This window comes from Oratosquilla oratoria, chromosome 20 (genome assembly GCF_046742065.1).
Source record: "Oratosquilla oratoria isolate Oo_2021 chromosome 20, ASM4674206v1, whole genome shotgun sequence".
NCBI lineage: Eukaryota > Metazoa > Arthropoda > Malacostraca > Stomatopoda > Squillidae > Oratosquilla > Oratosquilla oratoria.
This window is the reverse complement of record NC_134796.1, coordinates 24,448,039-24,460,814: the sequence shown is the minus strand read 5'-3', so window position 1 is coordinate 24,460,814 and position 12,776 is coordinate 24,448,039. Positions and strand designations below refer to the sequence as shown.

General features: G+C 43.3%; 1 protein-coding gene across 1 annotated transcript in view; it reads left to right on the top strand.

Moving 5' to 3' along the window:
• Window positions 1-12,046, top strand: part of LOC143036406 (CAAX prenyl protease 1 homolog) — a 47,161-nt gene extending 35,115 nt beyond the window's left edge. The window contains exons 6-8 of the mRNA XM_076203736.1: window positions 701-1,086; window positions 10,280-10,423; window positions 10,536-12,046. Coding sequence (XP_076059851.1) covers window positions 701-1,086; window positions 10,280-10,423; window positions 10,536-10,763 — 758 coding nt within the window. The 3' untranslated portion in view covers window positions 10,764-12,046. The remainder of the gene's footprint in view (window positions 1-700; window positions 1,087-10,279; window positions 10,424-10,535) is intronic.
• The last annotated feature ends 730 nt before the right edge of the window (window positions 12,047-12,776 follow it).

Sequence of the window (12,776 nt, the reverse complement as noted above, 5' to 3'; positions counted from 1 at the left end):
TTTCTGTGGATGTACTGTGTCTTGCTGCATTTCTTCTGACCCAAGGCAATGGGTGAGATGCAGGGATGACCTGTCATCCAGGAGGAGCCAAGATGAGAGGGAGGGGTGGTGAATGAGAGTGGAATGGGTGATGATGAAATGGGTGGGAGTGGAATTATGCCTTCTAACTCTTCCTACCTCCCTTGTAAGAGGGAAGGGACCCTTGGTATATGTATGTAATTGATTGAAGCTCATAATAGTGATTTAGATTGGGTACCTACACAAGGTGGTCCTGCAGGATGAATGTTGGAATTGTATCTATGCTGCCCATCTTCAAAAACACATCAAACTTCTCGCCTTCATCTAGATATGCAGTCTTGAGGGGCAAACATTCAGTTTTTGGACTGTTACCAAGGTCACTCGTTCAATTTTGGCCATATTTCCTCCCCCTTTTCACATAATGAAAGCTGACAATTGGCAAGTGCTCCTGTACCTACTACAAGCAGTTGGTGAGGTAGAAATGGTCCCACATACAATGTAGCCATTAATCCATAATTTCTTCCTTGACAATTCTGTGGGAGGGCTCAAGGACCATTGCTATCTGCTGTGAGGCTGTGGGTTTCCAATCAATGAAACTCAAGGCAACAGTTATTGTTATTACTATTAATTTATTTATCATTTATTTGTTATTTTTATTATTATTTTATTTTTTGTGTTTTAGGATCCAAGCGGTCTGCTCATAGCAATGCTTACTTCTATGGCTTCTTTAAGAACAAACGCATTGTATTGTATGATACCCTTCTTGAAGAGTACACTCCCATTAACAAAACTATAGAGGACACAAAAGAAGAAGAAAAGGAAAAGGAAGCAGGCTCAGAAGAAAAGAAGGAAAATGCAATAGATGCAAAAGATGATACAGCAGAAGACCATACAGAAGAAAAAGATACAAAAGAGGAGGAGGAAGAAGAGGCTACAGACAAAGATGATGCAGAGGATGGAAAAAGAAAAAAGTCTGGCTGCAAAACAAATGAGGTCTTGGCAGTCTTGGGACATGAATTGGGTCATTGGAAGCTGAATCATGTGCTGAAGAACATTGTCATCTCTCAGGTTAGTAGCCTTTTTGTATTTGCTGGGTAAGAAATTATATCTATATTCGTATTTTGTTGTAAATGTAGTGGTATTTGGAAATCTCAGTAGGGGATGAATCAATAGATGGAGTGGTTGGGAATGTTGGAGTGCCAGGCAAAAATCATAGTGGAGAGCTGATGTTAGAGATGTGTTTAGAAGTAGAGTTGATGATAGCTGACACAGTGTTTAAAAAATAAAGTCCAGCATATGTACATATGGGAGAGGTTGGAGGATGGCATTAATACTTACATACATATACCAAGGCTTTTTCCCCCTTTCAAGGGAGGTAGCCAAAAAGAAAAAGGCATAAAATCATTCCCACCCATTCCATCCCTAAATACCCTCCACTCCCCTCTACCCTCCCTCCCATCTTAGCACCTCCTGGATGACGGGTCGGCCCTGCACCTTGTCCACTGCCCTGGGTCAGAGGCAGTGTCGCAAGACACAGCACATCCACAGCAAGGCCGCTTCATTAAATCGGCGGCCCCCCCTCTCCATCCCCCGATGCATTAAAGGAGAAGACAGGGAGAAATCCCTTCGGGCTGTGTCAAATTTTGCTCACACACGTACTACCTCACCCCCCATCCCCCCACCCATTCCACCTCATGCATCACAACATCATCCATATACAACCATTCTCCATTCACCCCAGTCTTCTGTCCTCTCCCGTCCTTCCTCAACAGACATTCCCCTCTTCTGCAAAGCCCCATTCACTCCATCCATCCATCTCATCCTAGGTCGCCTCCTCATGTTCACTCCCTCCACATCTGCCTTCCATACCTCTTTTACTAGTCTTTCTTTACTCATTCTTTCCATGTGTCCAAACCATCCTAATACTCTTTCATCAACCGTATCTCCCAACTCCCTTTCCACCTGCGTAGAGCCGGTGGCCAGGGCTGGTTGCCGCTGTTTGGCCCCCAACTCTTGGGGTTGGGGGGTGGTCCCACGACTTAGACACTGCGGCTCCAGGACCAGACCCCCTGATATCCACCCTTCTGAATCCTCTCTCCCATGAAAGGACAGAGTCCACCTGGCCAGACTACGGTGCGGCCACCACCCAGCACTTCTTAGCTACTAGAAGTGGCTGGATGACCGCATTGTGAACAGCTGCCCATGATGTAACACTTCACCCCATACCATACAACACATAATGGAAGACTGCATTATACACAATCATGCACGCAAACAACACAACATACACTCTATAAAGGATTTGTGGGAAAACCCAGTTTCGGCTGTGGCATTCCTTGGGGAGACGAGACTGCTCGGACAGACAGTCTAGGGAACGACAACAACAACAACAACAACAACTCCCTTTCCACCCCTGTTCTCCTCCTCACCTCCTCATTTCTCAATCTAATTAATAGACTACATAATGGTATCCAAAAGAAGAGTAGGACTACATAATGGTATCCAAAAGAAGAGTAGGACTACATAATGGTATCCAAAAGAAGAGTAGGACTACATAATGGTATCCAAAAGAAGAGTAGGAAGAGTTCAGGATGTCTGTTCTTAAGGGTGAGAGGGAATATCAGATAATATTTTGGTGGAAGGAAAGTTAAGAGTGGAGGTAAAGTGAAGAAAGAGGAAGAGGGTAGAAGGTAGTGAGGTGCTTAGAATTAACTTCAAATGAGAAGGAAAAGGAGCAGGAGTACAAGTAAAAACCAAAATAAGTGTGGAAGTTGGTGAAGGATAGAGTAGAGGTAGGAGTGGAAGAGGAATGGGTTTGTTTCAAGGAGGGAGTGACAAGATGTGCAAAGATGGTATGTGGAACAAGGAGGATAGGAAGGAATAGAAGGAAGTGTGGTGGCTGATGGGATGATAAAGTGAAGAAGGTAGTAGAAAAGAGGAAGCGAGCATTCAAGGATTAGTTGCAAAGTAGGACGAGAGAAACATATGAGAGGCACTAAAAAAGAAGAGAAGCAAAACATAAGATAAAGGAGGTGAAAAGGAGAGCAGATGTAAAATGGGGAAGAGTATGACAAAATTTTAGAAGTAATAAAAAGATGTTTTGGGAGGAAGGGGAGGTGAGTTGAGTAAAGATGAAAAGGCAAATGACAGATGTTGATAGAAGAGGAAGCAACAAGAGGAAAATGGGCAGAGTATTTTAGAGCTGATGAAAGTGGAGGATAGGGAGGAATTGGTGGTAGCAGTCAGAGGAATTAAAAACTTTGATATATATGAACATACATATACCAAGGGCTTTTTCCCCCCATACAAGGGAGCTAACCAAAGTCAAAGGCATAAATCCACTCCCACCCATTTCATCCCAACACACGCCACTCCTATTCACCACCCCTCCCTACCTCTTTTCTTGGCTCCTGGATAACTGGTCATTCCTGCACCTTGCCCACTGCCCTTGGTCAGAAGCAGTGCAGCAAGACACAGTACATCCCTAGCAAGGCTGTTTCATTTAATTGACAACCCCCCCTCTCCATCCCCTTCTGCAGAAAAAGAGATGGGGAGAAATCCCTTTGGGTCGAGTCAAAATATTCACACCCCTCACATCCCCCATCCCCCACCCACTCCCTTCTATGCATCGCAGCAGCATCCATACACAACCATTCTCCACTCACCCCTATCCTCTGTCTTCTCCCTTTCTTCCTCAATGGACATTCCCCTTTCCCAATACCCCTTTTACCTCCATCTCATCCTTGGTTGCCCTCTCATGTTCACTCCCTCTGCCTCTGCCTTCCATACCCTTTTTACTAATCTTTCTTCATGCATTCTTTCCATGTGTTCAAACCATCCCAATGCTTTTTCATTAACCCTATCTCCTAACTCCCTTTCCACACCCATTTTCTTCCTGTTGAGAGAGAGGAAAATGGATGAGAAATAAGAAAAGATGGTACAAGTAGTTTAGAAAATTGAGAACAGCTGAGGTATCTGGGTTGGGTGGGTGTCATTTGGAGTGCCTGAAGAAGAAGGGTACAGTAATAGTGGACTGGCTGGTGAGGTTGTTTAATATTTGTCCAAGGGAAGGTAGAGTGCCTGTATAGTTCCACTTTACAAGGGAAAAGGGGACAATTATGATTATAGTAGTTTTAGAGGGACCACTTTGTTGTGTTTAGTTGGGAACTCTTATGGGAGGTTTTTAACTGAGAGGATTAGGAGAGGAACAGAGTAATTGGGGAGAATCAGAGTTGGTTTAGGAAAGGTAGGGGTTGTATACCCACTTCTTAAGGTAGGGGTTGTATACCCACTTCTTGAGGATCCTGCGATACCAAGGAAAGTGAAGAAAACTATCTATATAACTATATTAAGACCAGTACTCTGTTACGGATGTGAGACCTGGAAATTAACCAGTAGGATGAGTAAAATACAGGCCGCAGAAATGAGAGCACTAAGGGTTATCTACAGATGTACAAGGGTGGACTGAATAAAGAATCAAGTTATAAGAGAAGCATTAGGGGTTGAGAATGTACTGGACTATGTGGGGAGAGGACAGCTGAGATGGTATGGACATGTTATGCAGATGGAAGAGTAAAGATATCCAAAGAAGTACTACTTCTGGAAACCAGAAGGAAGAAGACCTGTGGGACGCCCAAGAATGAGATGGAGAACAAATATCCAGCAGGCCCTGCACAAAAGGGGAACTTCATTGGAGGAGGTTGAGAGGGATAGAAAATACGAGGAACGTCAACAATGGAGAGAACTAACAAGACGTGGCAACTGACAGACCTATCAGGTGTAATAGGAGGAGGGTGAGAAAAAGGGGTTGTATGGTTCAGATTTTTATGGTTAGGCATATCTGTGAGAAAGTTCTAGCAAAAGATTTTTTTTTTTTTCATACATATACCAAGGCTTTTTCCCTCTTACAAGGAAGGTAGCCAAAAAGGAAAAGTCATAGAATCATTCCCACCCATTCCATCCCTGAATACACTCCACACCCCTCCACCCTCCCTCTTATCTTAGCACCTCCTGGATGACGGGTCATCCCTGCACCTTGTCCACTGCCCTGGGTCAGAAGCAGTGTCGCAAGACACAGCACATCCACAGCAAGGCCGCTTCATTAAATTGGCGACCCCCCCTCTCCGTCCCCCCATGCATAAAAGGAGAAGACGGGGAGAAATCCCTTCGGGCTGCGTCAAATTTTGCTCACACACACTACCTCACCCCCCATCCCCCCACCCATTCCACCTCATGCATCACAACATCATCCATATACAACCATTCTCCATTCACCCCTGTGTCTTCTGTCCTCTCCCGTCCTTCCTCAACAGACATTCCCCTCTTCCCCAAAGCCCCCTTCACCCCATCCATCCACCTCATCCTAGGACGTCCCCTCATGTTCACTCCCTCCACATCTGCCTTCCATACCTCTTTTACTAGTCTTTCTTCACTCATTCTTTCCATGTGTCCAAACCATCCTAATACTCTTTCATCAACCCTATCTCCCAACTCCCTTTCCACCCCAGTTCTTCTCCTCACCTCCTCATTTCTCACTCTATCTAGCCTAGTAACCCCCATCATACTTCTCAGACACCTCATCTCAAACACATTCAAACTCCTTCTCTCTTCCTCTCTTATGTTCCATGTTTCTGCCCCATACAATGCTGTTGGCACAATCACTCCTTCATACAGTCTCCTCTTCGCATCCATTCCCAAATGTCTATTCCTCATTACACTCTTTAATCCACCAAGGCATTTACTCGCTTCTCTCAATCTACATTCTACCTCCACCTTCACTCCACCTTTTCCTGCCACATTTGCACCCAAATATCTAAAACTATCCCTTTCCTCCAGTCGCTCTCCCTTAACCCCTTCCATACGGTGCCGCATACGTAGGCGGCATGAGGAGCAAGTGGATACGCGAGGCTGCCATATCGGCGTCTTGATTATATTTATTTTAGTTGCCCCTGCGTAATGACATATTCTCTAAACTGTCTTTATCACATTTTCTATGGTTATCAAAATTCACGGGTGAAAGAGAGAACGATCGATATAAGCGGTGACTATATTTTATGATGTGAGTATTATTACGACACTTCGTACGTCTGGCAGCTAATGCTGCCCATGAGATTTTGGCCTGTACTGAAGAGGTTAATGCTCACTTCCAGTCTACTGCCACTTTCACCCCTTGTACATCTCATCAACTTACTTTTACCCACATTTATCTTTAGCTTTCTTCTATCACATACTCTCCCAAACTCGGTCACCAACTTCCTCAATCCCTCCTCCAATCCTGCCACAAGTGCAGTGTCTTCAGCAAACAACAGCTGGCTCACCTCCCACTTTTCTCTATTTTCTTTAACCATCTTCAATCCCTGACCCACTACCCTTGCATTTACCTCTCGCACTAACCCATCCATGTAGTTGAACAGCCAGGGCGACATAATGCATCCCTGACGAAGTCCCACCTTTACCTCGAACCACTCACTCTCTCCATTTCCAATCCTGACACAAGCTCTACTCTCATAAAAACTCTTGACAGCTCCTAGAAGCTTTCCTCCTATCCCATATATCTGCATAACCTCCCACAGTGCCTTTCTGTCTACCCTATCATAAGCCTTTTCCAGATCCATAAAAGCCCAAAAAACATCCTTCCCCTTTCCTATAGCTTTCTCACATATTTGTCTTACCACAAAGATCTGATCTACACAACCTCTACCCATCCCAAATCCACACTGTTCCTCTCCTAATCCTCTCAATCAAGATCCTCCCATAAGCCTTCCCAACTACACTTAACCTCTTCACGCCGGGGCACATTGCACGTCTGGCAGCATTAGCTGCCCAACGTGCGATGTTTCGTCATAGTAATCGCATTATAAGAAATAAAGTCAGTGCTCAATCGTTCGTTCTCTTTCACCCGTGAATTTTGATAACCATAGAAAATATGATGAAGCCAGTTTAGAGAGAATGGAGGTTACGTAGGTATGACTACAATAAATATAATCAAGACGCCAACATCGGCATCATCACGTACCCACTTGCTCCTCATGACGCCTACGTAGGCGTCACCGTATGGAAGTGGTTAACAAGCTAATCCCTCTGAAACTACTACATTCACACTTGTCCCCTTCTCCCTTGTAAAGTGGAACTATACAGGCACTCCTCCAGTCCTTCGGCACTCTACCCTCTCTCCAGCAAACATTAAATAACCTCACCAGCCAGTCCACCATCACTGTACCTCCTTTCTTTAGACATTCTGCATGGCATCCATCCAGACCAGGTGCCTTACCTGCTTTCATCATCTTAACAACTGCCTTCACTTCATCCTTCCTTATTTCTCCTCCATTTTCCTCACTCATCACGGTCATTTTCTTAGCACTTCCCACTGCAGCTATCTTTCCCTCCCTATCCTCCTTCACTTTTAGCAACTCCCTAAAATATTCTGCCCATCTTCCCCTTACTGCCTTCTCTTCCATTATCATCTCTCCATCTGCACCTTTTACCTTTTCTTCTCTACTTGATTTGCCTCCTCTTCCTCTCTTAATTTCTTTCCAAAACATCTTTTTATTACTTCCAAAATTTTCTGTCATACTCTTACCCCACTTCACATCTGCTCTCCTCCTTGCCTCCTTTACCTTTTGCTTTACTTCTCTTTTTTCTTTGTACCTATCATATGACTCCCCCGTCCTATTTTGTAACCAATCTGAGAAAGCTCGCTTCTTCTCTTCTACAACCTTCTTTGTTTCTTCATCCCACCATTCACTACCCTTCCTTCTATTTCCTCCTGTCCTTCTTGTTCCACACACCATCCTTGCACACTTTGTGACTCTCTCCTTGAACCATCCCCATTCCTCCTCCACACCTAGCTCTACTCTATCCTTCACTCCCTCCCACTCCTCCTTCAGCTTCTTGTGCTCCTTCTCCTTTTCCTTTTCATTTAAAGAGTTCACTCTAAGCACCTCCCTACCTTTTGTCCCTTTCCTCTTTCTCCATCTATCCTCCACTCTCAACTTACCTTCCACCAAAAAATGATCTGATATTCCCCCACCCTCTCCCCTTAGCACATGTACATCCTTAACTCTTCCTATTATAGTCCTATTTACCACTACATAATCCATTAACGCTCTATCTACCACCCTTCCCTCCACCACCCTCTCCCATGTGTATATATGCTTGACTTTCTTCCGAAACACTGTATTTGCTATCATCAACTCTCTCTCTAGACACATTTCCACCATCAACTCTCCACTACAATTCTTTCCTGGAACTCCACATTTCCCAACCACTCCATCAATTGGACCATTTCCTACCCTAGCATTAAGGTCTCCCAGTACTATTACATTGACATTTCTCCCTAAATCCTCTATGCACTCATTTAAATCTATCCAAAAGGCCTCCCTTTCTTCTGCACTCTTCTCACTGCCAGGCCCATATGCACTTACAAAGACCCACATCTCCTTTCCCAGTCTCATCTTCATCCACATTATCCTTGAGGAAACCTCCTTCCACTCCACTACCCATTTACCTATCTCTTCACTTACTAGAATAGCCACCCCTTCCCTCCCTCGCCCTCTTTTCACTCCTGATAACCTCCCACTTACACTCACCCTTCCCTTTCAACTTAGTTTCACTCAAAGCCAACACATCCATCTTTCTTCTCACAAACATACTACCTATCTCTTCCCTTTTACTCTCGTCTGTACCACATCCATGCACATTAAAAGACCCAAACCTTAGGGTGCTGGTCGGAAAACTCCCAGACCCTCTTATGCCTTTACTTTTTCATTTAGGAATGTTCCCTGTGGGGCTACAAGGAGAAGGATGCCTAGTCCCACTCCCCATCCCTTTCTTCTCGCCTCTTATGATCCAAGTGGAAATACTTGGTGGCAGCATTCTTTTCCCCCACCACAGGGATTTGGAAAATGTTTATGACAAGGTAGATAGGAAGGTACTGTAGGAGGTATTGCAAATATGGACTGGGCTAAAGCTGTTAAGGGCAGTCAAGATTTTTTACAAGAGCAGTAAAGCCTGTGTTAGAATTGGAAGTGGAGAGGGCAAGTGGTTTGAGTTAAAGGTGGAGCTACATCGGGGTTGCTTCATGTCACCATGGTTGTTCAGTATGCACATGGATGGGTTGGTGTGGAAGGTAAATGCGAGGGTAATGGGCAGGAGATTGAAGATGGTTAAAGCAAATGGAGAAAAGTAGGAGGTGAGCCAGTTGTTGTTTGCCAATGATATTGTGCTTGTGGCAGGGTCAGTATGGGGATTAAGGCAGTTAGTAATGGAGTTTGGGAAGGTATGCAATAAGAGAAGGTTCAAGGTAAACGTGGGTAAAAGTAAGGCGATGAGATGTATAAGGGATGGCAGAGAGTTGGAAGTAAGTAGTTCAATTGTAGACTGAGAGAAGCAAGTAAATGCCTTGAGGTATTAGTAAGTTTCATGAGAAATAGTCACCTTAGAATGGATGCACAGAGGAGATTATATGAAGGGGTGATTATGCTGATGATAATGAATGGGGTGGAGACTTGGAATTTAAGAGAGGCAGGGAGGAAAAGTTTAAATGTGTCTGAGATGAAATGTCAGCAGTATGGTAGGGGTTAAAAGTTTAGAGAGAGGAGGAGAGCAGGGATGGGAAAGGAGATGGCAGATAGGGGTGATGAAAGAGTATAGGGATGGTTTGGACACATGGAAGGAATGAGTGAAGAAAGATTAATGAAAGAGATATGGAAGACAGAGGTGGATGGAGTGAACTTGAGGGAACATCTGAGGATATGGATAGATGGGGTGAAAAGGGCTTTGAGCAATAGAGGAATGTCTGTTGAGCAAGGAAGGGAGAAGGCAGGAGGTACAGGTGAGTGGAGAATGGCTGTGTATAGATGATACTGGAAGGAAGGGAGTGGTGGGAGTAGGGGGTGGTTATGTGTGAATAATATTTTGATGCAACCCAAAGGGATTTCTCCCTGTCTTCTCTGTTTTCTGCATGAGAGGACATAGATGGAGAAGGTCACCTAAGTGAAGCAGCCTTGCTGTGGATGTACTGTGTCATGCTGCATTGCTTCTGACCCAGGGCAATGGACAAAAGACAGGGATGACCCTTTAATCCCCAAGAAGCTAAGATGAGACAGAGGAAAGGGTGGTGGATGTGAGTGAAATGGGTGAGAGGGTGTACATACCTTTTGACTAGGCTACCTTCCTTATAAAGGAAAAAAGCCCTTGCTGTGTAGATAGATAGTATTTTATTGTAAAATTATTATATATATATTTTTTCTCTCTTGAACAGGTGAACTTGTTCCTGATATTTTCAGTATTTGGTTCTTTGTATGGCTACACACCTTTGTACCATGCATTTGGTTTCCATAACAGCAAGCCAGCTTTCATTGGATTAATTTTGGTCACACAATATGTTTTTGCTCCCTACAATGAGGTAATGTTACATATATATTTCATATTAATTGTGGATAATTGGCACATAGTATCTTATTTTCTTTTTTATTGTCATTATATAATTTTATTGTCATTATATAATTGTTTTGCAGCTGCTTGGTGTGCTTATAACCATGTTCAGCAGATACAGCGAGTTCCAAGCAGACGAGTTTGCAAGAAAACTTGGATACTCTGAACAGCTGCAGTCTGCTCTAGTCAAACTTAACAATGATAATCTGGGATTCCCAGTATATGATTGGTTATTCTCGGCTTGGCATCACTCCCATCCCCCCATCTTGGAGCGAATCAGGGCCTTGCAAGAGAAAGTCAAGGAGGACTAAGTTGAACTTGAAAGCCTTTGCATCCTTTATTCCCTTTGCCATAAGGTGTACCATAGAGCTAAAGGAAATAATCTGGTGGCAGCAGCCAAAAAATAAAAGGATATTATAGATATGAACCAAAGTATGTTTAGTTTCTTTGCTACTGAAAGTTTACCATGGAGATGCTGAATTACCTGCCAGCAGTCAGAATATAAAGACAAGTGACACCTCGTATGGAAAGGGTTAAGTGTGCATCTATGTAAAGTTGAATAGATCCACATGGTTTCTATAACTTTCTTTGTAGAACTACTCTCATAGTATTTTTATATGTGTGAGTTGTAAGATGTGATTTCATTATTACAAATAATTTGCCATGTAATTATGATTGGCTTGCTTTCATGAATAGTGTAATGGACTTTTCATATAAGGAGGGAGAATGGATTCAGAATGAATAAAATTGTGAGTGGTATCTTCGCAAGAAGCGTGTTTACATTTCACTTTTCATACAATTTTTTGAGGTGTAACCATCCTTCACACAATTTGATTTTTGTGAATCATCACTTCATTTAGCACAATGAGCATGTGATTCTCTCAGGGCAATCTTGTAGCCACAAGTTGACTAGATGATCATTCCTGATAGGTTAGTGCTTGAAACTAGTTTTGGGATTAGCAATTTCTAGTTTAATTGAATAGGACAACTAGACATTTGTCTTGTTTTGAGAATGTTGATTGTGTGATATCTATGTGAATCATGTGTAAATTTTGAAATCATTTATCACAAAGAAATTAACTGTAGTATCATTATCAAGAGATTATTCCTTTACACAGGAAATTGTAATTGTTGTCTTGAGTTTCACTGACTGGGAACCTGCAACCTCACAGTAGCTGGCAACAGTCTTGGGTCCTCCCACAGATCACTCTTTGGAAGAAACTTTGGATTGTCTGTGTTGTATTAATATGGAATTGTTTTTGTCACCAGCTGAAAGTAGTTGGAGGAGGGGAGCAGTTGCCAATTTTCATCTCTGCATATGTGAAAAGATTCAAAAAATTAATTTGATAGAGGGTGATCTTGAGACCTGTCCACAGACAGTGTCAGTCCATCAGGTCTGCATCTCTTGATGGAGGTGAAGGGGTTAATGAAAATGGGCAGATCTGCTGTCCGTCTTGCAGGTCTACCACAAGCAAGGACCTTTCATCAGGCCCACAGGAAACTGTACTCTTGAACTCTCATTTTGTATGCTATCCCAATGAATAAATTTGGTATTGGCCTGAGCGAAATCTGTAAAGGACAGTACTCCAATGAATGGATTGAAACAACCTTAACCCTTTCAATAAAATTGTTTGCTCACTTGAATTGATTAAATAAAGGATCTTATTGTAGTGAAGGGATTAAATGATATAGGTTATACATACACCAAGGCTTTTTCCCCCTCACAAGGGAGGTAGCCAAAAATCATTCCCACCCATTCCATCCCTAAATACACTCCACTCCCCTCCACCCTCCCTCCCATCTTAGCACCTCCTGGATGACGGGTCATACCACTGTAAGAGTGTGCAACAAATATAGATTATAATTAGAAAATAAGTTACTAGACACTTCAGGAAGCTGAACAAGGCACACCCCCCATCCAGTCCACTCCCATTCATTACCTATTATTTTCCTCATCTTAGCTCTTCATGGATGAAGGGTCATCCCTGTGTCCTGCCCATTGCCTGGGTCAAAAGTATTGTAGCAAGGCACAGTACAATCACAGCATGGTCGCTTCATTTACACAGTGACCCTTCTTTCTCACCCCATTGTACGGAAAATAGAGAAGATGGGGTTAAATCCCTTTGGGTTGCATTAACATATCCACACTCCAATATTTTCCACTCGGTACACTTTGTTAACTAGAACACAACATACATATACCAAGGCTTTTTTCCCCTTACAAGGGAGGTAGCCAAAAAGGAAAAGGCATAAAATCATTCCCACCCATTCCATCCCTGAATAAACTCCACACCCCTCCACCCTCCCTCTTCCCTCTTATCTTA